The sequence below is a fragment of the Rattus norvegicus genome, chromosome 3 (genome assembly GCF_036323735.1).
Source record: "Rattus norvegicus strain BN/NHsdMcwi chromosome 3, GRCr8, whole genome shotgun sequence".
Classification (NCBI taxonomy): Eukaryota; Metazoa; Chordata; class Mammalia; order Rodentia; family Muridae; genus Rattus; species Rattus norvegicus.
This window is the reverse complement of record NC_086021.1, coordinates 111,212,480-111,237,704: the sequence shown is the minus strand read 5'-3', so window position 1 is coordinate 111,237,704 and position 25,225 is coordinate 111,212,480. Positions and strand designations below refer to the sequence as shown.

General features: G+C 45.8%; 1 protein-coding gene across 5 annotated transcripts in view; it reads left to right on the top strand.

Moving 5' to 3' along the window:
* The first annotated feature begins 396 nt into the window (after window positions 1–396).
* The window catches only part of D430041D05Rikl (RIKEN cDNA D430041D05 gene like), a 275,831-nt gene continuing 251,002 nt past the window's right edge, over window positions 397–25,225 (top strand). For 2 of the 5 annotated variants that reach the window (XM_039106457.2, XM_039106456.2), the window contains exon 1: window positions 409–1,164. In XM_039106457.2, the coding sequence (XP_038962385.1) occupies window positions 930–1,164 (235 nt within the window). In that variant the 5' untranslated portion in view covers window positions 409–929. Of the gene's footprint in view, window positions 1,165–25,225 lie in introns of all 5 variants that reach the window. The other 3 variants (XM_008762075.3, XM_017592182.3, NM_001419547.1) reach the window with 3 other exon arrangements.

Sequence of the window (25,225 nt, the reverse complement as noted above, 5' to 3'; positions counted from 1 at the left end):
TGTAGTTGTCCCAAAGCTCAGTGCACTGCCTTTCTCATAGTACGGCTGTAACAACTGTTTACAATGTGTTTTATTTACTCCAGCGTTTCATTGCAAGCAGGCCACGCAGCATGCATTCTTTGGGGGTAGATCTGGCCGGCAGGAGTCTGCCAGTCCCTGAGTAGTAGTGAACAATCTGCACAAGGCTCTGCGCTCATCCTCAGAGGGCCTTTCCAAGATGCAGACCTAGCTTCCTCAGCACATTGACCCTGATATTGTCTAGTCCCTTCTGTGGTCAGAAGACTATTTCCCCGACCTTTCCTTTCCGAGATCTGGGGACCCTGGGCGGAGGGAAGTTTCCCTCAACGAGGACCTCGCTGGCGCAGGGCAGGGTTCAGGCCTGCGCGCGGGAGTGTGGGGCGCGCGGTGGTTTCGCGCGGGGATGCGCGCGCGCGCGCCTGCCTCGCCTCCCTAGCCCGCTCCGGTGCTACGTGCTTTCTTTGTCAATGAGGCGCCGCTCTGAGCTGCAGTAGCATTCGCGGCTGGAGCCGGAGTCCAGCGATCCAGTGAACCGACAGGGACAGAGACCCGGGCGCAGGGGCGGCGGCGGGCGGCACGCTGCACGAGCCAGGTCCGCGGGTCCCCACGTCTCGTAGCCTCGCGCTCGAGGTGCAGCATCCGGCCCCGGGGAGGGGACCAGGGCGCCGCCCGTCCCACCCTCGCCATACCGTGGGAACCCCCATGCAACCCCGGTACCCGCGCGCCTGAAACCCCGGCTCCGTTGAGCCCGCCTCCGACCGAGGCAGGACGAGCGAGCAGCTCGCACCTCCTGCCTCCCTCCGACTCCCGGGCCATGGCCCGAGATGCCCGGTGAGGAACGGTGCGCGGAGGGCTGGGCTCCCGGGCGCGGCGTGGAAAGAGGCAGCGGCCTGGATGTATGAACAGTCCCTATGGCTCTGCAGGAGGCGAAGCCCCAGGGCCCGAGCAAAGCTGGGCCGGCGGCGCGGGAGCCCAGGGATCGGCCCCGGGAGCCAGGGCTCTGCGGGGCGGGCGGGATCGCCGCGCGCTGCCAGGGCGTGAAGAGCTCCGGGGCCCGCGGCTCCGAGGATGTGCTGCCGCTGCGGCCGCTGCTGCTGGGACTCTTGCTGCTGGCTGCCCTCTCCGGGAACTGCCGGGCCGACTCGGGTAAGCGCTTGGCAGCGGTTCTGCGCCCGCGGCGGGGTCTGGAGCAGCTTAACCGTGTGGTGGTGGGTGGTGGGTGGTGGGCTCTACAGCACCGCTGGGCTTTTCTCTGCCCTTAGTAGTTGCAACAGCCGGCGAACTGTCAGAAATCTGTCTCTGGGAAGGCATCGTGGGCGGTGAAGAAAGAGGCATGTTCTTATCCTTTTTTTTTCCCCTGGACAAGTTGTAAATGCTTCCTGGTGGTCCCACGACCACGCTTCATTTAGCTAGACACGGCGTAGTTAGGATAGCATAAAAGGGACCTAGTGGGACGTGTTGGGATCTTTTGGGCTTCCCGTTGCTTGTACTCACTTTGTCTTAACTGCAAGGAATGACCTGAGAGTTTGAAGCAATTTCCGTGTCGAAATAGCGTTTCCCCCTTTGCTCACAACAGCCCCCCTCTTTCCTTTTGGGAATGAGGTACTTAAAATAACTGATTGCATTTTGCAAAAGGTTCAGGTATTGATCAAGTGTTCACCTATTCTTTGCAAGAGGCTTGTTGAAGAACAGTCGCACTTGGTGCTCAGATTACCAACGACCCTTCAGAAACAGAGTCCTGTAATTCCGCGGACAATTTAGTGGATCTGCTGTAACTATTTGGGCGGAATTATTTTACCGAAGTGCTTTGAAACCTACACTGCGCGGTCAGCCATGGTCTTTGAAATAAGAATCATTGCTATGACTCCCGTAAAGGGCAAGCTTCTGTGTTTGTGGTGGAATTCTAGGCTTTAGATACATTCAGCTTATCAAACACATTTTAGGTAACCGCTTTCTGTAGTGTTGCAGCTTTGAGTGAGAACCAAGGAGAACCGCCCCTCACCCGCACCCCTACGTGCCCAGGTGTGCCCTCTCTCCCTATCAGATTGAAGGTCCCAGTGTTGAAGGAGCTCATACCAGTTTTGAGTTGAGTGTTCTGGTTGGCTATATCTGTATAACTGTTTAATTTTCCTTTGATTCACTTAACAGTCGCTGACAAGAGTGGTCTGGGTGTTATGGAATTTCTGTTGTGATTCTTCCTAGTAGTTCCAAAGTTCAGTAAATGACCTCCTAGGGACTCCAATCCCCTGCTTTATGTATGTGGCACAATGCTGAGAGGGAAGTCATAAGGAAGTCCCTTGGTAACCACTGGCTCAGAATCACAGAGGTTTTGGTTAATATGCGTCCAATTCTTGATAGTTCTGTAAACCATTTGAGAGCTCTCCCCTCTTGGATGCTGCTCCTTTGAGTGCAGAGTCTGAAAACTGTTCAGCCATCTGTGACGTGTGAAATTTAGCCTCCCTGTATTGCCCCATTCAGCCCCCCGTCAGCCCATTTTCTTTGACGGGGTTGGGGATTTCTGATCTCCCTTCCAGCCTCTGTATTTGGCTCCTTCTCAGTCTCGGATTCTTTGCTTGGCTCATCGTCCAGTCAGCTAGAACCTTCCCTAGGGGACTTGTCACCTTCATCTTTTGGTCTTAGTCTGGGACACCCCTCCAACCTAAGCCTGGATAGACAATCAGAATGAAAGTGAATGCCATTGAGGTAGTTGTTCTCTGAGGCCCTTTATTTCTTCCCTTCTCGTTAGAGTTGGTTTCACTGTGCTTTTGGGGTACCTTCTCTACTGTTACCCTTGATGCTCAATTTTCCATGGGCAAGACCACCTGTGGCTCCACTGTCTGCCTCTGAGCTTTGCAGCATCCTGTGGCTTTACAGCAGATTCCATTCTCATGACTGGCTTATTGATGGCAGAGTGAACACTGGGCATCCAGTCTGACCTTACCACTTCTTTCATATGTTCTGGGTCTCATACAGGACATCTGGAGAAGTTGGTGGGAGAAAGCACTGTCAGGAGGGAAATGGGAGGGCGGGGGCACTCTTTCTGGGGACATTAGACTTTCCACCAGCCACCTTGTCTGGAGCTTGCTCTGATGAGCAGCTGCAGCTCTGTGCTGTTGTCTGCAGCGTGTGTCTGATGCAGAGTTATCTGAGAGGCAGAACCAGTGACCTGGCACATTCTGCTTGAAGTCCTGGCGGCCTCTAAGCCTGTCATTTGCATGAATATGCTCCTCGCTTTTAACAAGGCTAAATCAAACATCTGCCCTCGCTGGGAAAATGGACAGAAATGGGTTTGTTTCTAGAAAATACTGCACGAATTCCTAGCACCTTGGTTGCAGGGCCCTTGCAGTGTGTTCTAAGCTGGTTCCGCCACCACACTCCTTGTCCCTTTGCCTGAATCCCATATAGAGGGAAGTCTGCGGTCACCCTTAGTGCTCTCTTGAAGGCACGCTCTCCTGATTCTGTCCCTTGGAAGCCCTGCTCACAGGCTTCTGTCACTTCTGCTCTAGGAAAGAAGTTTCTGAAGGGCAATTCATTCTCTTCTGCCATCTGGGTTCCAGGCAACAATGTAGAGTGCAAATCTATCATCCTACCTCTCCTAACTACCTCCCAATCAGTTCACGTCTGCAAACGTTTAATGTGTCGGCCGTGTGCAGGCACAGCGTTCATCCCATTGCGGGCCTCTGCTCAATGTGACCTTGGCCTCAGTGACCCTCGTTTCTCTCTCCCATGTGAAACCGGTAATAAAAGCTCTACCGTTACTGGGTGGGTGCACTCATTAGGTGACTGCGGCAAAGTATAAAACAGGGCTTGACACGGTGCTGTTCACAGACTGCCACTGCTCTCACAAAAATGGCAGGAATTGCCTGCATATTTGTTTTGCCAGTCTGGGTGCTGTGGTGGGAGGATATGGAATCGAATATGGAGCCACCATTTTGCAGAAGTCTCTCCTGAGGAGGGACTTGAACTCTGCTACTATGTGAGCAGAGCTAGTAAAGTCAGACTGCAGTTCATTTTAAGGAGGGTTGGGGGTGGGACTCTGAGGGTGGGATGGTTGTCAGGGTTGATGGTGGCGTTCCAATCAAGGAAAAGTAAAGGATTCTTTGTACCTAGAACACAGGGTAGAGGAGGACCCAGCACCTGCTTTGCTCTGAGGTTCTCCTGCACTCTCCTCCCAGGGTGGCTTCTGCAGCCACTGTACTCATTCTCCACCAGCCGTGTTCCTGCAGTGATGCCCAGGATGGACTATGAACCTAGTAACAACTCAGCTTCTTCCCTTCTTTCCCTTCAACTTGGTGGATTCTGTTAGATTATTTCATCTAAGTAACTCACAGTAATTTGCGAGTGGCTGCTTTATGTGAAGAAGGGTCTGCTGATGTCAGGACTTCTCCAGTGTAGTCTACCACAAACGGAGATAACTTTACCCCGCATGTCAGAGCCCCACTGCACAGATCCTGCATTCTGTTCAATGCATTCATCTTCCCATTCACTTCATTCAGTCATTCAGTCTGTGTTTTGAAACCTCAGTACCCTGGGGCTATAGTAACAAATCCAAACAAGGTCCCATTTTTATGCTATTTGAAAGTAGTCCAGTGCATTCTGAAGTTTACAGAGGACAGGAATCACCTTAAAATTCTGTTAAAATTCAGGCTGTGATTCAGTTGGTCTGGGACAGCCCGAGATCATGTTGATGACTGTGGTCTACAGACCGCTGTTGAGTAGCAAGTCATAATAAATATGGTGAGTTCTGTGGAGGGAATAAGGCAGGGTGAGGGGGGGGGTGGCAGCTTTATACCCACGCTTATTGTACTGGACGGTGAGGGAAGGGGGGATGAGATGACAGGGGGCAGAGACTGCACAGAGCTATGGGGGGGCCCAAGTCGGGGGGGCATACATGGGAGGCTTGAGGGAGCTGGCAGGGAGGACAGTGCAGAACTGAGGGACCCGAGGAAACAGTGAGAAGTGAGGCTGAGGGAGCCATGCTGAGGATGAAGACGATGTGACAGTGGAAACAGGAAAGGGCTGCAGAGTGGAAGGGAGAGTGTGAACATGTTGTGAAGACAGAGCTGGCAGGATTATGTGGTGAAGTATCCGGGTGGGGGAGGAAGAGAAGGGGCAGCATGGCGTTGTCAGCTGCTGAGATGTTCGGGTTAGCCACGACCACTGGCTAACGCTTGGTTTGCAGATGTTTGGTGGTCTTGAGAGTAGTAGGGACAGACACCTTCAGTGGGTTCAAAATCTCTGGTGGGCTTAAGGGACACGGAGACAATTAAGATAGCGCCCTCACGCATCTACTCTCTCCTGTATCTGATACGTGGGTTTTCCATTATCCTCAGACTCCTGAGCTCTGGAATTACAGGTGTGTACACCACCACATGGGACTCATGAAACCTTTTTCCTATAAAGTTTAGTAGCAGAGCTAGGTTCATGTAGGGTTAAGATGGGAATTTAAGGCCAGGTATACAGGTCCATAACCTGTAATCCCAGTATGGGAGAGGCTAACACTGGAAGATCACCAGTCTGAGGCCAGCCTGTGATGCACAGTGAGATTCTATATAGCTAACTAAGCAGGACCCCCCCACCCCCATGCAAATGAAAACAAAAATGTGGATATAGTTACACACAATCACACTTGCTCATTCCTTTTAGCATTAAAGATAAGGAGAGTGTAACATTGGTGCCCACCCCACCTCAAATAGAAGTGGCCCAAACAAACCCAGTTCGTGTTTCGACTGCGCGTACCAGTTATTAGCACTCAAAGTCACTTGCAGGACAGCTCGGGTCTTCCCATTCTCCCACCCTAGCCCTTCAACAGGTAAAGGAGATCTTGGAAACTGGAGAACTATGCTTTAATATGGGTGAGGAACAGCAGTTCGCTCTCCACTCCTGCTCCACATCTCTTTGTAAAAACCACCATAGACACTCGATTCTCAAGTGCAGATGACAACTGGAGAAGCTCATAGCAGCTGACCTGGCCCAAGTCTTACGTCACTGGACAACGTCCTGGAAACATGCCCAGTGCGTGTACACACCCTGTTCATCTTCACCAACCTTCTCTCAATGAACAACAGCTCTACTCTTCTTTAAACAAAAGTGAATGGTTGGATTGACCCTAAAACATTCTCGTTGCTTGACAACATATGAGAGATGATCTCCAAACACACAGAGGGACACATTATTCAAGGTTATGGGATGGCTGCCATGGATGGTGACTCTTTGGGGATTTCAGGACCAAAGGAGCAGTCAGCACCTGGGTGTTGAGAGTTAGCATTACTGCAGCTGCAGGGAGGTGGTGTCCAGTTGCACTGTTGGACCGCATTTAGCAGGCACGTGGGGGGCATACCAGGCTCTCCCTGTGGGGGTTCAGGAGAGATCACACCAGCTTGGCCCTTGTCCTTTAAGCAGCTGGTGGGTGGAGTGGTGGGCCAGTGAAATGCCTTCATGAGTCAGGTCAGGAGGCAAGACAGACTGTCTCCCTCCTGTGAGACCTCAGAGACACCCGCGAGGGATTGGGACTGCAAAGGCCATCGTTCTGACTTCTCAATATCCTTGTTCTGCAAAGGTCACCGACTACTTCAGACTTTTGAAATGCTGCTCTGTACCAAGGGTGCGCACTGAGCAGCCACAAAGTTTTGTTTTCAGAGAGGGTAGCTTAGGTTGGCCCAAACTCTCCCTGTAGCTCAAGACTGAACTCTAAATACTCTGAATACCCTGAACCTCCTTAGTGCTGGGATTGCAGGCGCGCATCACCATGCCTTGTTTATGCGATGCTGGGAGCCAACCCAACCCCTTCTCCAAAACCTTTCCCCTGTTCCTCCAATCAAGTTTATGAAGACAGACTTTATGTCTGGTAACGTGACCCCTTTCAGATGCATTGCATGAGATGCTTTGACAGAAGTATACATCGGATCCACACCACAGTCCAGATAGAGAACATTTCTATTATCCCCCAAGAGTTTCCTCCTGCCCAACAAGGGTAAAAACACCAGTCTATCCTTCATACCTTGGTTTTTCTAGATGGCCACATGGATGGAATCACTAACATGTGTGTCCTACCGTGTGAAGCTTCTGTCACACTCTCAAGCATCATGCATGTCATTGCCTGCATCCCCCTCCTTTTTAAAGGCGGAATAGTATCCTAGCAACACAGTTTGCTCTCCATGTTGATAGGTATTTGGGTTGTTTCCAGGTTTTGACCAAGGAGGCTTTGTTTGGACAATTTTCTTCCCCTTGAGTGAATTAGGGTGGAATCCTGAGTCCAGTGTTGGGTATGTGTTTAACCTTGTAAAAAGCTGTCAGTCTTTTCCAAAGAGGCTGCACAATTTTGCATTCCAGCAGCAATGTGTGAGAGTCTTAGTCCCCTCATCACCCAAGGGGTACTTGGGACTGCCTGCTTCTTCCCCTTTAATAGTTGGTTAGTGTTGCCTCTTGTGGGCGTAGTTTACACTTCTCTGAGTATGAGTAATGCTATTGTTGTGTCTTTTTTCATGCTCCTCCTTCCCTGTCTGTTAAAATATTTTGTGAATTCAAACAATTGGACTGTTTGTTTTACTTATTGTTTGAATTTTCCTAGCCAGGCCTTTATCAGATATGTGCTTTGCAAATGAACTTTTTTCTTGTTTGTGGGATCCCATTTTTATCTTATTAATACTATTTTTCAAGAACAGACGTTTTAAATTGAATTAGCTTTATCAACCTTTAAATTTAAGGACTGTGACTTTGCACATGCATGCGTGTGTGTGTGTGTGTGTGTGTGTGTGTGTGTGTGTGTGTGTGTATTTCATGTTTTCAAGACTTTGGTAAACAGTACTTAAATGTTTATTAGCATATAGAAATGTGATTCAAGATTATTAGCTTTATTGGTCTGGAAAGCATGCTCAGTGGTTAACAGCACTGGCTGCTCTTGCAGAGAAACTAAGTTTAATTCTCGGCGTCCACATGGAGGCTCAGAACCACCTGTAACTCAAGTTCCAGGGTATCTGGCACCCTCTTTTGGTCTCTGTGAGAACCGTACACACATGGTGTGCAGATACATGTGCAAGCAAACATTCATACACATAAATAAATAAACTTCATTATAGAATTATTCCAAATTCACTCTAGTTTTAGTAGCATTTTGTAAAACTTTGAGGGGTTTTCTAAATGGAAAATCACTTTATCTGTGATTGAAGGCAATTTTGTTTCTTTTAAATCTGTGTGTTTTGAAATTTTTTCTTGCCTGATTACACAGACTAGAACTTCCAGCACATTGTTCAACAGGAACTGGGAGTGTGGATGTCCTTGTGTTGACCCATCTGGAGGACCACACTCAGTCTCTCCCTGTGACCTAGGATGCTGTGTATAGTTTCATTTTTGTCTTGCAGAGTTCCTTTATTTGGGTGAAGAAACTCTCCTCTTAGTTCAGTTTGCTGTGAAGTTTTACAAGGGCTTTTTACTTTCTCTGTCTATATTAACACGAAGACAAAACTTTTATTTGTTTGCTGTTAATCAGACAATGTAACTGAGTGTAGAAATTTGGGAGCTAAGATTTGCTTCTGGTATAAACTCCAGCTTAGTCACAATGTGAGTTCCTTCCAGGTCTAATTTTCTAGAAATACACACACACACACACACACACACACATACACACACACACACACACACACACACACACACACATTTATTTCTGGGACGTCTGCAAGAGAAGTGGGTGCCTAATCACCTCTCTATCCCTTCCAGTAGTTATAAAAGGAGTGCTAGGCTCTTGAGGGATATTAATCTGGTTTTTTTTGAAACAGAATCATATTCTGTAATTAAGGCTGTCCTCAAACTCACCATGTAGCCGAGGCTGGCCTTGAACTTACGGCAATCTTTTCTAGGCTTTAGAGTACTGGAAGTCAGGCATAAACTACCATACCCAGTTGTGTTTTATTCAATAAAGATTTTGGTGTGGTTTTAGTGTAAAGGTAATGCCAGTCTCTAAAATAGGGAAGTATTTTCCTCTCTGAATTATGGAAAGGTTTGAATAGTATTGATATTATTTTTCCCTCAAGATCTGTAGTCTTAGTCAGGCATGGTGACATATACCTTTATCCTAACACTTGGGGGGCAGACACAGGTTGATTTCTGTTAGAGGCCAGCCTGGTCTACATAGTGAGTTCCAGGCTAGCCAGAGTTACATAGTAAGACCTTACTTTAAACAAATAAAACAAACAAATGAACAAACAAACCAAAACCAAATAATAACTACAACAAAAATACAACACAACCTCCACCCCCCCCAAAGAAAAAAACAACCCCCCCAAAAAACCAAAAAAACAAAAACTAACCCCAAAACATCAGTGGCTTTTCAAAGGTGAAACTGATGATCACTGAAGTCTGAGTTAAGAAATATTGGGCACCTCTAGTGCCTGTCTCATCCTCTGGGCACATATCGAGTCTGCCCTCATCCTCAGGCACACCCATGGGTACTATAAACATCCAGGTTCCGGGAGAAACAACTGGAGTGCTGGAAATCAAGTTGGATGAGTTCAGGAGGCCGAAGCTACAGCATGACTGCTATTCACCAACTCAGCTTTTTTCCCTTTCAACCCCCTAACAGTAGAAAGGAGAGGAAAAAGCATAGAGAGGAAAGGAAAGAGATCCATGGATAAAGTCAGGGGTTGGAAAGGGGGCAACGTTTCCAATGTGAGACTGTTTCCTGCTGGTTAGGGGCATAGAGTTCCTTGGGGGCAAGTTTGATCTTCACCACCAGGATATCTAATTTCTCCTTTCTTCTTTGAGTACAGCTACTTAACAAACTGCAACCAACGACCCACCTCCCACCTCTCAGGGCATTAGCATTTATATACCCTCTGAAAAGTTCCCAGAATTCCAAACATAACACAGTTGTAGAGATTATATGTAGCTGGCGAAATCACACCTCTGCTAGAGCATGAGGCAAATCACAGTCAGCTGCTGTGGACAGTCTGAAGCAGCTCATATACCCCATGCCTGGAATTAAAATGAAAACATATTCTTATAGTAGTTCTGTTTGTTTTTTTTTTTAAGAACCCAAAATTCCAGAATTCTCACTGCATAATTCATCTTCAGGTCTTAATTTTCTTCTCTGTGAATAAAAGCCTTACACCCATCTTTTCTCGAAGGTCCCCTGGCTGTATGTTGACAAGTACCAAGCTCAGTCATGGGAATCCCAGTCAAATATTCTCATTGTGAAAAGGGAAGAATTTTCTATATTTCTGTCTTGGTTTCAACCTGAAGTCCATATAAACTCTGGCTTAGCCTCCTCATTTTCCTCCTCCTCCTCATTATATTTTTGTTATTATTATTATTATTATTATTATTATTATTATTATTATTATTATTATTATTTGAGATGGGGCTGGAGAGATGGTTCAGCAGCTAAGAGCACTTGTGGCTCATGTAAACACCAGTGCCCAAGTAGGTCAGCTCAGTTTCCTTTAACTCCAGGGGATCTGATGCCTTCTTCTGGATTCTGTAGGCACCTACACTCATATGCACATAACCACAGATACACATAGTTCCAAGACAAAAAAAGAAATCCTTTAAAATTATAATAGTAACATTTAGTTTATTAATTTCACACCAGTCTCAAGTTTATTCAGTTGAATGTGCCTCCTGAGTACTGGGATTGAAGGTCTGTGCCATCACTTCTTGCTAAACACTATGTTTAAACCAACTAATGCAGATATGTAAATGAACCCGGGTAGCTGGGCTGGCGAAGGCCAAGGTTACTGCAGTGCCAACCTTCTGTCCACTCAGGCAAGGAAGGCTTTGACCTCTGCGTCCTAAGCTTAAGGGGAATTTGATTGAGATTTATATATGCTCAATCTATTCTTAGCTGGAAAAACAAACACATAGCTTCTGATGTTACAAACACAAAATGGCTTTGGTGTTTAAGCACGCCATGTCCGAGGGCATATCTAACCTTACTCCTGGGAGTAGGGCCCACACGCCTGGAGCGGTGCACACCCCCAAGCTGCCCCTCCTCCACCCTGGGACTGAATACTGCTCCTGTCATTTGCCTCTTTATTTACCAAATGTCAACAGCAGACTCAGCAAGGCTGAAGAAAAATGGGGAGTCTGAAAGAAAATGTCGAAATGAATGGTTCGGATCATAAGCCCTTGTCAAAATGAGCAGAGCAAAAATATCTTGAAACCTACACACTTCATTATCAAATAAAGTCTTTGTTTTGAAAAGAATAGGAGGATCTGGATTAAGAGAGCTATTCTGAATTAAATGGATAAAAGTATATAAAAATCAGGACCATGGAGCCCGTCTTGGGCAGTTTCCTGAGACTGACTTATTATGGTGAATTTCATGTACACCCAACCTTCAATGGGATGGGGAATATTTCTTGCCTTTAGTCCAGCAATACCAATATCCCAAGTACTTTTCTATTCTGTCTTTTAAATTTTAAAGTGTGTGTGTGTGTGTGTGTGTGTGTGTGTGTGTGTGTGTGTATGTGTGTGTATGTGTGTGCAAGATACCTATGGAGGTGAGAAGAGGAGCTGGAGTTACAAGGGCTGGGAATTGAACCCAGGTCCTCTGCAAGAGCAGCAGGTGCTCTGAACCACCGAGCCATGCCTTTAGCCTCTCGTGATTTCCCTTTCATTTGGATCACATGACTCTACTTTTTCCTACAAGGGTAACATTCCACACAATTAGGCAGCAGACACCCAGCTGTTCAAGTTTTCAGTATCTTTTCTGTTTGAATCTCATATTGTATTTAGGAAGTACAATCCTTAGGAAATACTCATAATGTATTTAGGAAATCATTTGCTAAAGGTTTAGGATGGTCTGGGCTCCGCCTCCTACCCATCTCTGACTGGGGAACAGATTTTCTATCTAGCTCTAGAAATTAGCTCATGTGTGGGTTCCAGGCCCCAAGACAACTGCCTGGGACATGCTCAGAACAGGAGTGAGTTAAGACTGACGAGGGGGACTCTAATTAACTGACAGAGAGAATAGCTGACAGCTGTGAAGGTTTAGTTCACAGTCCTCACAGCCCTATAAAGTAAGTTCTGTTATTAACCCCCTGGCTTCAGATGCAGAAATCAAGGCCCAGAACAACTTAGTAGTGACTCTTCATTTCACACGGTCAAATGGCAGAGGCAGGATTTGAACCAGGGAAGTTTATTCCATTTCCTCACTGCTTTATTGCATGGTAGCCTGCAAAGTTCAGAGGCTGGGGGTATTGACTTCCTATGTTATGGATCTAGTCCATCCTCTCATAGTTTGCTCCAACTGCCTCTGCAAACTGGCTTTGCCTGAATTCTCGCATAACTTCTTGGTTCTATTGTAGGCCACCTGTGCTCAGGACTTCACCTGCTAGAGGTGCTGTCCATATCAAGAGGTGACAGTACATCCTTTTGAGTACCTACCTAGCCTGTGTCCTAGCTCCACACTCCTGACAGGGCGAATCTGTGGCTGCAGAATTAGGGGCATACACGTCATATGATCAGCAGAGGTGCACGGAACAAAGGCAGATTATTAGCATGACCCCTCCTTCAGCCAGGCAGGATTCATCTGAAAATGAGGTGTGTGGGGTAGGACAAATGCCCCCAGATTTACGTCTTCCCAAATAACAATAACAATCAAACTATTTATAATAACAGACTTATTGTGATAGGTCTATTGACAGTAATAGAAAGGTGTTATGATGGCAAATGCCTTTTCTCTCAGCACTTGGGAGGCAGAGTAGACAGAGCTCTAAGTATGAGTCCAGCCTGGTCTATATATCAAATTCCAGACCTGCCAGGGATTCAAAGTGAGACTCTGTTTTAAACAACAACACAAAACAAAAAATCACAGCCACACATCAACAAAAACAAACAAACAAATAAGCAGTACTAACCAGCTGGGTATAAATATTAGTATCATGCTGCTTTTGGGCCACTGCTGCCACAGTGAGCCAGGAAGTCATGTGTCCCATTGGTCCTACAGTGATGTAATGGTTCCAGCCCAGCAACATTTCTATCACAAATGGGTGACGTGTGCCCAGTTTATACAGGCGGTGTGTGAGGTCTCCAAGGATCTCAGAGTCTAGGCTTACTAATGGACCAATCATGTAGGTAGGCATATAATTATGCCAAAGAGAAAGAGATTTCCAGGTAGAGAGGGTGCCATGGTCTAAAATAGCTTGGAGTCTGTCATCTTAAATGTGTGATCATAGGCACACAGAGACACTTGACAAAATTGCATCTCCACTGATTGTGGTATCTCATTTGGGGCATACGATGAACCCTTTCACGGGTTTTCACACGATGGACCCCCCACCCCCCAATATTCTCAAATGAGCATTGGCTTTGTCTTATAGCATGGGAATGTGTGATTTCTCCTGAGTCCTGATGTTGTCTTGGGTGTTGTCACTAACAGGCTCCTTTTTCCTACCTTTCGGATCCAAGATGTGAAATGCATGTGGTGGCCCATTAGATATCTTTCAGCTGAACCTATTCGATTAGCCTCAATTGGAAGCTTTTATTTATGATCCTGAGGCCATCTCTCAGTTCATGTAATTATGCTAAAAGCCCAGACAGCCTCGTGACTACACTGTATGGAAGTGTGCCCCCCACTGTCGCAGACCTTGGGGCTCTTGTCTCTTGCACTCTGGGAGTTTGACAGGCAGCCCTGGCTTCCATGTGCTGTGTGCAATTCTTCCTAAACTCCTCACCGTCCGTGACTGTGTTACTACTCATCCTGGCCAGCTCCTGAGTGTACAGGCCACGGGGAGAGGAGGCGAGGAGTGCGTCTACAGTATGCGTGTACCACTTTCTTCACACATGCAACTCCAAGCGCCCTACTACTGGAAGGTCATTATCTGTATCTATAAAAATAGCATAATTAATTTATTCCCTTAATTTCCCTTGAGATACAGCAAGAGGAAGAAAAATCACAAGATTCTTCTTTTTATGATTTATTGAAGATTTGTCCTAGTTTGTGGACTTGTTGACTTTGGAGCAGGAGGACCAATGCCTGTGAAACACCTAGCACTGCCTTAGACTCCAGATCAAGAGTTTTGTGTCATTTAATCCCCACAACAATACCACCGGATGGCTCCTGGTTCACTGTGTTTGGAAGAAGCTGGAGTTGAGAGGACTTTAAAGAACATGGCTGGCCTAAGGGGTACATGACAGGACTGGAATCTGAAAGTAGATCTGTCTATCCAGAGGCAGAATAGGACAGGGTATTAATATAGTTTCTCCTACACCACACAGCCCCATTCAACATTGTATTGAGCTTTTAAACATAAAAAGGAGTTGAAAGAACTATACAGTGAACACCCATGTAGATGGTATGATTGACACCTAAAAACATTTGCCCTGGCATACCATCCAGCTATTAATTCTTTTCTTTTTCTGGAGTTTTAGGGACCAAATACAGGGTTCTGTGCACACCAGCTAAGAAATCTGTTACCCCAGTCACACTCTTCTGTTTCCATGTCTCTCTCTCTCTCTGTCTGTCTGTCTGTCTCTGTTTATCCACCTTTCTCAGCACATCATCTAAAGTAGCCCACATCAGGCACCTTTAGATCTTCCTGTTCCGCGTTCTGAGTGCTGGGATAGCAGATGTGCTCATTTGTGCCCACTTTACGTACTTAATTCACCAACCTAGCCACAGCTCACCTCTCATATCATGTTTATATATTCACAGTAAGTTTCACACATCAGTGTATTTTACTCCTAAACATTTCATTATGCATTCCATTGGCTGGGGATTAATATTTCCATGTATATCCTGTATGAGGTCTATCTCTATGTCTGTCTGTCTGTCTTTTGTGTGTGTGTGTGTGTGTGTGTACGTATGTAATTAATTTTTTAAAGAAAGCTTCACTATGTACCCAAGGCTGGTTCCAGTTCCTGATCCTCCTGCCTCAGCCTCCTGAGTACTGAGACTATAGATGTGTGCCCCCACCCAGACCTCCTCCTACAATCTTAAATAATGAAGGGTGTTGTTTTCATGGTGACTTTCCTTTTTTTTTTTTTTTTTTTTTTTAATTTTTATTTATTTGAGTACACACTAGCTGTCTTCAGATACACCAGAAGAGGGCAGACCATTACAGATGGTTGTGAGCCACCATGTGGTTGCTGGGAATTGAACTCAGGTCCTCTGGAAGAGCAGTCAGTGCTCTTAACCACTGAGCCATGTCTCCAGCCCGTGACTTTCCTTTTATGTGCCGACCAAGGCATTGTTTGTGGAGTCCCAGGCACATGCAGGTACTGGTCTCCTAGTCCCAGCACACACTGTGGATAAATCTACTCATGATCTACTCATGATCCCAGTCGGCTTCTCAGAGTTATGATTGCCAGTGGATGTGGGTACTCTGAAGGGGAAGACCATGGTGCTGAGGGAGCCTGGAGAAGGGGACGGCCCTCTGAGTGAGGATGATGGCTAGGGAAGGCTATCCCGAAGAAGTGACATTTGAACCAACATTGGAAGGGTGACAGTCAGAGAAGCAGCCAGGCACCTGACCAAAGGGAGAAAGGGGCACTGCTCTCAGTGGTCAGAAGAAGCATGCTTCATTCCTAAGAAGAGGAAAAGTTTGTGAGTTCAGACTCATCCTCCAGCAGGTGGGTTTGTGAACCAAACCTTTTCGTACCTCTTCCACCTGATCACATAGATGGATTCCACCCAGCTCCTTCAAGAGCGAACACCCTCTAACTCAAACTTCTCTCTACAGACAAGCTTACCATTGCTGCAAAGCCCTTGCATGCTCCTAACACCCTTTTCCATCTGCTCAAGAAGCCCTTTCCAGCCCTGTCTGCCGGGTTAGCATTTGCGTTTCCTCAAGGCCCCGAGTACAGTAGCCTTCTCTGCCACTTGCTCTGCTCCACGAGCTATTGGATGCCATGTGGTTTGCTAACCCACTGTGCCACCCTTTATGGCCCCTGGCTTGTCTCCTCAAACAGATTGAACTTCAACAAGCAGTAGTTCTCAAAAGACGACAGTCCTCTAAGTACATGGGCGGCCGGCAGCCCTCCCACAGCTGTGAGCCATCTGAATAGCTCTTGTCGTCAGAACTGAGGAGGGCACGCACGGCTGTAGCCGTGCCCATTCGTAATGGGGAGCCAAGTGAAGGAGACAACTTGCTCAGAGAAAGATGGGAGGAAACACAGTGAAATCAATCCAGCACTAAGGAAAACTGAGACACTTGACCTTCTGTACATCCCAGACCGTTCAGGAAAGGTGGTCAGGAAGTTGGGCTACCGTAACTGTTTGCAGATGGGAGAACTGTGGAGTCAGCTTAAGTTCTGGGCTGTGAGAGTGAGCAGAGGACTCCAGAGATGAGAGCTACAGTCAGGGCTGAGGCATCATAGCACGAGATCTTGCATGTACATAACGTACACGTGATAATGGGCGTGGTGGAGAAGGAAGAAGTGAATTTCCTGGTTTGTTCCCACCACACACATAAAAACCTGTTATATCTTTCCTATGCTTATGCTGCCAACACACACAGACACACACACACACACACACACCCCACATATATATTTATATATATATATTATAGTTCTGATGGTAGGATGGAGTGTATATGTGTTGGTAGCATAAACATAGGAGAGATATAACAGGTGATATATAATATGTCATATGATATATATGGGTGATATATATATATATGTATGTATATCTGCTTGGAAGAGTTTAATTTTTTTTGAGGAGACAGGACTTATATGGAACACACACGCACACACACACACACACACACACACAGTATAACTCTGATGATAGGATGAAGTGTAGGAGACTGACTGCAGTTCCCATTTATGTTTTCAAAAACTGAACACTTGTACCAACAAAATTGTGTGTGTGTGTGTGTGTGTGTGTGTGTGTGTGTGTGTGTGTAGTACTAGGGATTGAACCCAGTACCTATGCATGCAAGGCAAACGCTGGTCCAAAATGAGAAATCATTTAAAAAGTAAAAGTTCCCCACAATAGAACGTCAGCAACTCCAGAGTGTCTTGATCTAACTCCAAATTTGACCACAAGAGTTCAACATTGCTGCATGGAGACTGTTGGCTGAAGCTAAGTGGGAGAGTCTGCTAGGGCATCTGTCACAGCTCATTTGTCTTCCTGGCTAGCTGAGGGCTAGCCAGAGTATAGTAACACGCCTACTGTCCAAACCACAGCATAGAATTCAGCGTTTTCACTCACCAAGACAGAGTTCCTATCCCGGAAGTCTCACTTGCAAGCAATGATTCAGGAACCCAAGGTGGTTCTTTCACTTTATAGTTTTACCAGAGCGGGTGGTCCCAGGGATGCTGGCCTTGTCTGCACCCAGCAGATAGAAGAGAGAAGACGTGTGTGTGAGTGTGTGTGTGTGTGTGTGTGTGTGTGTAGGAGAGCGCACCATCTGCTCCCATTCTACATGTATCAGTCTTTTGCACCTTAGCCACTCACCTGTAAAGATGGAGAATGTAATTTGAGAGTTCTCCCAGAAATAACAGGGGCAGCCTGGTGATCTTCCAGTTAGCTATAGACACAACTCGGTTATTTCCTGTGCTGGGTGTCTTTAGGTATTTAGGGTGTGGCCTCCTGCAGCAGGTCTTGGAGTTACTGAAAGTGAGGTTCAGGTCACTCTAATGACAGCTCCTGCAGGCCAGGGACACAATTAGCTCTGTTTACTGCTCAACATGTACTGCCTACGGCTGTGTCTGGCACATAGTAGGTGTTCAATAAGTCTGTGTTGATTGAATAAGTGACCTTATACTTTCAGAGTGCTTAACTCTATGGAAGGTTGGGTCCTGTCTCACAGGATAGGTGCTTAGATTTGGACAGTGGTACAATTGTAATGGTTCGAAAGAAGGGGAAAGAAAGTGGATGTGGAAATCTTTTCCATTTCTTCTTCATGCCTACATTCAGTATTTTTCTAGTACTTCCACAGATAAATTGGTGAGAAAAAGTAACACATTTTCTTCTTGGCTGAATGTTAGAATGGAAAAAATTGTATTCAATCTTTTGTAGTTTCCCTAGACAAGTGGTTGCTATTTCAAGGCAAAATTTTTCTACCTGTATGCAGCAACCTTTGATTACATTGAACCCAGTTGCACTTCAACTGGGTCGATGATTGGCTGTGTTCAGGTTATCAGAAAAGTTACTGTTACTTCTCCAAGTCACCTCCAGGTCATTTAGCAGTGTTGCAGACACAGGGCAGGATCTTGAAGTCCGACCATTTCCTGGAGTTTGAATTGCTGCTTGCAGAACATTTTAAAGCTACGTTTTGTTCCTATTGTGATTCTCATTTATTTTAAGGGCAAATCTGAGACAAAGACTGGCTGTTTTGTAGTGGAATTTCCGCCTAATTGATTAAATAATAAAGACGACAAGAAGCCAATCATTGGGCGAGAAGAGGCGGGCCTTCTGGTCTGAGAGAGGAAGAGGGAAGGCAGGAGGAGGACACTTTTGGATGGCAGGACGAAGTTGGGCAAGCTGTAGGCTCAGGACTGATAGTTCTGGTGGCAGAATCCGCCCGTCCGTGACTGGAAGATTTCTAACATAGAATAGTTGGTGAATTTAGGATGATAGATTCTGCGCCCAGCGATTGTGTTATCTGTTGATTCTAAACTAAAGTTGTCTGGTGTTTTCCATTCCGCGGCGACTCGCTTTGGACGTGAAGATTGGGCAAGGACTGAGCTCCAGGGGAAAGGTAACACGCAGAGCGTGGGCTGGCAAGAGCACACCCACAGCTGCCTGTAGAGAGCTAACTTGGAGCTCTGGAGAGACCTTGGCAAGGGAAAGCATGCGGTCTCAGGCTAGGCAGCTGGCGATAGCGTGGCTTGGATTTTTAATTACACGTTGCAGTGTTGCCCTCCTTCCTTGTAGGAATACAAGTAACCCCTACCTTTTGCCTTGTTCTTCATGCTCCTGCGTCTTTGCCTGTTAGGATCAAACCGTTTGAAGTCCTCAACCAGAGCTGTTTACGGTGATCACATGGACTCTGCAAGTGGTACTTCTGACGAGGTTGGCTGATTTGGGGGAGGGCTTTGAATAATGGAGAAGTTTGACTCGAGTGGAATATTCTAGTTATATTAACTCAATGTAAGACTACAGCAGGCTGGAGAGATGGCTCAGCGGTTAAGAGCACTGACTGCTCTTCCAGAGGTTCCGAGTTCAAATCTCAGCAACCATATGGTGGCTCATAACCATCTGTAATGGGATCTGATGCCCTCTTCTGGTGTGTCTGAAGACAGCTACAGTGTACTTATATACATAAAATCAATAAATAATTAAAAAAAAGACTACAGCAGACCAGTCGGAAGGCAAGAGGGGTTGTGTTAAACTCCTCCCCTTCTCTCTTTAACTTACTTCCCACACCCTTATTTAGAGCACTGCTCTTTTGTTCTTTTAAAAGCTGCCAATGGGGACTGGAGAGATGACTCCCTGGTTAAAACCACTTGTTGCTTTACTAGAGAATCCAGGTTCAATTCCCAGCACCCACAAGACAGCTCATAAGCTGTCTGTTACTCAAACTCCAGGGATCCAGTGCTGCCTTCTGGACTCTGAGGGTGCCTGGCACGCACATGGTACACAGATATACACGCAGGCAAACCTGTACACATAAAGATTGAACAGATAAAAGTATCCAGTAATGAATTAATGTTTGCTCTAGGTGTCTCCCTCCACATTTTATCATCTTTCAAAATGAAACAAATATTCTAGCTTTGAAATAACAAGATAAACTTAATTGCTAATAATTGATTAAAAATTTGTCCTTGAACTCACAAAGATCTGCCATTCTCTGCTGGGATTAAATATGTGCACCCCCTTCCCTAACTCTTATTAATTAAAAAAGTGTTTCTATTATTGTAACCATTGCATGTATGTTTGAGTGCTGGTGTGGACATATGTGGTGTTTGTGTGGAGGTCAAGAGAGAACATTGCAGACTCAGTTTTCTCTCTAACTGGGTTTTGGGAATTGAACTCTAGTTCTCAGGTTTGCTCAGCAAATGTTTTACCCATTTAATCATCTTGACAGCCCAAGACAACCTTTTAGTCATAATAAAGGTGTGAGGGAAGGGTATGACGGCTCATGTCTATAATCCCCACCCTTGGGAGTTCATGGCTAAGATTGGCTGTACAGCGAGACACTGTTTTTAAAACATAAAACATAAAAAGTGTGAAAGGAGACGAATCACTCACGGACTGTATTACTATCTTGACCATACAGAATTCTTTTGGTTTGAGTACTAAAACGTCCAATTTGGAGGATGGATAATTGGTAGTAGTATCAGGGTCTGGAGGTGTGGGTAGCAGTGGTAAAGCATATTCTGAGTGTGAATGACAGTCTGGGCCTGATTCTAACTGAGGGAGAAAGAGCAGAAGGGTACACCAGATCCACAGTCTCTGTACATGAGCGTTATAGGTTATTATCAGTGTGGCAAGCTCTGTATAGGACACGGAAACTTAGGAATGTTTATAACAGTCTCTGTGGACATGCTCGGGGCAGCTGGGTGTATGATTGGTGGGCTTGTCCCTTAGAGCAGTTTGGATGAGGCTGAACTGACATGGTGATTGGCAGATGGCAAGAGTTGTCAAGGCACAAATTGGTAGGTGATGGATTGGAAGGCAAATGCAATAAACAAGAACAAATCCAAAGGAACCAAGTCTTTCCTGGTGTGTGAGCTCTACACTGTTTACTGTGTCGTGACCACTCATTCTCCATCCATAGCTGAATCGGAAAGAAAACCCATCCAGTGATTCCAACAACCTAATAACCACAAAAATGTAATCGTACATAGATGGAGATGCCACACTTTAAAAAAGTCACTTCTGTGTGTGACAAGCCACTAATAAAGGTTTAGTGGTCAGTTATGTTTCCTAATGGTGTTAAACCCATTCATCTACAGTTAATGCTTGTAAGTCTCTCTCTCTCTCTCTCTCTCTCTCTCTCTCTCTCTCTCTCTCTCTCTCTCTCTCTCTCAGTTTTACAAGTGTGGTCAAGTCATGGAAGAACTGTTAGAAAACTCAAACATCTTTACTTTTCCTGGATTCTATTCTCATTAACCTCTAGGGTTGCATTCCGTGAGTTTTTGATTTTCTGTTGGCTTTCTCTGTTCAGGTAAGATAAAATTCTTACATGCCATCAAGCGTCCCTGGTGGTGAGACCCTGGGAGGTGAGAGGGCCATCTGGTGAAATGGACATTATCTCCTACAAACAGCCATCTCCCACGGTGGAGCGTCATCCTGAGGACCTAGGCTTTCAATCCCCCTGGCTTTGCCCACCGCCCACCGGCCATCTGTTCTCTGCATCTTCCAGGCCTCCTTTTTGGCTTTGAGTCTTGCCTGATGAGATCTCTTCTGAGTCACCTGATCTCACCTTTGGTCTTTTAAGAAAAAATCTCTCCCCACACCTCGGAAAGGGCGCTAGGGTGTTTTGAATCAGAATGTCAGAGCTGAGGGAGGAAGGGTGTGGCCATATTGCGGGACATTTCTGCAGTATCCAGTTTGTACACTGTGGCTCATTCAGCCGCAGGCTCAGCCTTGCGACCAGCAGCGACAGAAAGCCAGTCATTGCAGGAAAGGAGATTAATCCATACATGGTAAAGGAAAACTGATTTTCCATTCCTCTCCAGTTAAGAATACCAGGCATGTTTGAGGAGGAACTTTAATCATCTCTTCTGAACTTCGTCTTTAGTAGAAGCACAGTGTTGAGGACAGTCTGCTAACCTGTGACCTTTTGGATGTGGCTTGTCTTTAAGGGTCATGAGTGAAGAAGCCAACCAATCAAATGTTTTCATGATGTGTTCAGTAAGACTGGTGCTAGATGAAGCTTCCAAAATAACACCGATAATGCCCTTAGAGCACACACAAAGACACGAGTTCGTGAAATTGCTGATTGGGTGTGGAAATGAGTGCTACAGAGACTGAGCCTTAAAGCACTTCATCTCCTGTGTGTGTGTGGAGGGGGGGTCATGTGTTCATATGTGTGTGTGTATATGTGTATGTGGTATGTGTGTGCATGTATGTTTTGTGTGTGTGGGTGTGTGTATATATATGTGGGGTATATTTGTGTGTATGTGTTGTGTGTGTATATGTGTATGGGGTATGTGTATGCATGTTGTGTGTTTGGGAGTATGTGTGTGCATGTGTGTATGTGTGTGTGGGATGTGTTCGAGTGTGTATGTGTGTATATGCATGTGAATGTGACCTTGCGTGTGTATATATGTGGTATGTGTGGTGTATGTGTGTGTGTGTGTTTTGAGACAGTATCTTACCATAAAGCCTTGGCTGGCCTGTAACCCACTATGTAGACCAACTCTTCTAACTCACAGAGATCCTCCTGCCTTTGCCTCTTGAATGCCGGTCTTAAAGCATGTGCTACTAGGCCTGGGCTCTTGATCTCTATTCCCTGTCAATTGGCATCTCTTTTGCTGTGTGTTACGATGGGAATGGACTGTTTGAATTCCTCATGCTAAGAACATGATTGAAGGAGCAACAGGTACACAGTGTCAATGATCTGGGACTCGGGCTTCCAATGGTGGCTGATCTCTCCCAGAACCAGAGTTGCTGGTCAGAGGAAGTGTGAGAGGACTGCATCAGCAACTGGATCTCTGAAGGAGAAGTGACATTTCCCCTCGGAAATATTGTCTTACAACACACAGTGGACATTGCGGGGTGAAATGATTAGGAGGCCATCCTTACTTAGATGGCTTTGGAACTAGAGACTCTCTCTACGAAACAGCTCTGGAGTATAAGTTAAAGGCTGAGGCAGTGTAGTTCTGTCTGATAGGCACACGCTGTCTCCTTTCGAACCTGCCATTCTGCACCACCAGAGTATGTGAGCATACTGGGGCCTCGGGGATCTCCTTGTTTCTGTCCCCTCTCCTTGTATCCTCAAAGATATAAATCATGTTTCTTTTCTTTTCTCTTTTCTTTTGAGACAGAGTCTTAACATGTTTTCCAGATTGTCCCCAAGGTTGGGAATTCCGTCTCTGCCTCTGGAGTGCTGGTATTACAGGCCTCTGCCTCTATGCCTGGCAATATTTTCATCTAATCTGCAATTACCAAGGATATGAGTTAACTCCATTTTGCTTTTGTCTCTTTCCCCATTGTGTTAAGACTCAAATGCATACACTGAAGAATTTGAAGAATTTTTATGGACTTCTTCTAAACGTACACTTTGAGAGAGTCAGTTGTACTTTGTTTTTGTTACACAGGCCCGAGTCACATGGTAAACACATCTAAATAAAATTTAGAGGCTGTTGGACATGGTCATGAACTTGCCCTTTGATGAATTATGAGTTTGTCCAGGGGACCAATCATTTTCCCTGCCCTTTGTGGCTGCTATATTTTTTCATGCCAGCAATATTGAAAATAATGTTATGTTTTCCAGTTACCTTTTATAGAATTCACATGAATTTGTGCCAGAAAACGAGATCTGAGATGGATGTTAGCAATTCCTTCACCTATGTACTCAATTTAAAAATTTCAATAAATTTCATATACCATTTGTCTCTTCCGCTGCCGTGTTTGAATGCGTCTGCTCTGGGCCAGGACCGTGCTCCCTTGATCTGAAATGTACTGCTGCCTTTGTTCAGCCTACTTCCTGGGGTAGACACTACCCACACCCAAGAGGCTCAAAGTCCTCATCTGCTCTGCAAGCATTTACTAATGCCAGTTGCCTGGTGTGGTTGTTAGGGTGTGGGTATGAATATCTGCGGTATGCTAGGTCAGGGGAATCTTAGTCAAAGAACGCTACCAGGCACTAAAGCCCAGATTGAATCCCTTAGAAGCAAACCTGCTAACCAGCCAACTAGCTAACCAACTAACTAGGAAGGTTGATATACAGCCAGCCAACCAAACAACTAACCAACTAACCCAGCAAACAACCAACTATCCAAACAACTAACCAATTAATTAGGCAAACAGCTAATCAACCAACTAACCAGACAAACAACAAACCAACCACATGACTAACCAACTAATGAGACAGCCAACTAACTTACCAACCAGCTAGCCAGGCAGATGTGCAAGTAGGTAACCAGCCAGTTAGCCAAGCACCTAACTAACTAAGCAAGCAGGCAGACAACCAACTAACCAACTAATCAAGTAAATACTGCTTAGGCAGAAAACAGTAGTTTAATACAGCTCCCCATTTTTCAGATAAGATATCGAGGCTCAGGGAAGAAGTAGTCAAATTAAAGAACCATTTGAATTTTATTTTTTCCCATTTCAGCCAAAGCCTCTTAGTTTCAAGTATGATTGATAAGATTTAAATTGCCCCATAAGTCATTGTCCTGTTTTGATTTTCATAATTTTCTAAGTACCCCAAACTAGGGCAGGGACAGAGAACACCATTAGCCCCGTTTTCTCGGAGGATAGCTTGAGACCCAGGGATTGGATGATGTGCCCACGGTCACTCATGCTGAGTGTCCCAGTGTCCTGTCTCCCAGGCATCACAGGGAGTCCCAAGGCCTGAGCAGAGAAGGAAAAGGAGAGAACAGATTATAATGGAAGGGGGAGGGGCACTGTGGTAATTTAAGACCTGACTCCTGCATTGTGAGTTTTCCAATGAGGTGACTTATTCTCCAGCACTAATTGGAGTGTGCAGGTAGGAAGTTGTTTTGAATATTGAGTATCTGGTTCTGTCTTCTTGCTCCCTCCCTTCCTCCCTCCCTCTTTCCTTCCCTCCCTGCTCCCTCCCTCCCCCTCCTTTCCTTTCTTTCTAGACAAGCTCTCTCTGTGCAGCTCTGGTTAGCCTAGAGCTCTGTGTAGACCAGGTGGCCTTAAACTCATAGAGGTTGATCTTCTGCCTTCCTCTGCCTCTTGAGCGCTGGGACCAAAGGCGTGCACAACCATACCCAGTTGCCTTTATTCTTTTACCTTCATTCAAAGCCTTTTCCCCCTGAGCATCTTTCCTTCTCTCTCCTTAATGCTGTCAGCATCTGATGCCATAGGCACCTGCCTTCATCTGCAGAGGATTGACACCGCTCTGTCTTCTCTCCATGATATGCCATTGTCTAACCAGTACTGGGTTTCATGAATGCTAATCTACACTTGCTCCTCCTCGTTTTTAGAAAGTTCTTGGCTTCTTTCTTTAATTTTTGCTCTCTTCTGAATCTTTCCACATCATATTTTCTATGATTATTTAGTAGTAGCTATATGATTATTTCTTTTACTGACTGTGTGTCCTTTGTGGATGTGCCTGTGTGTAGGCCAGAGGACAACTTTGGTTGTCTCCTTGAGTAAGGCTGCCCACCGCCTTTGGGG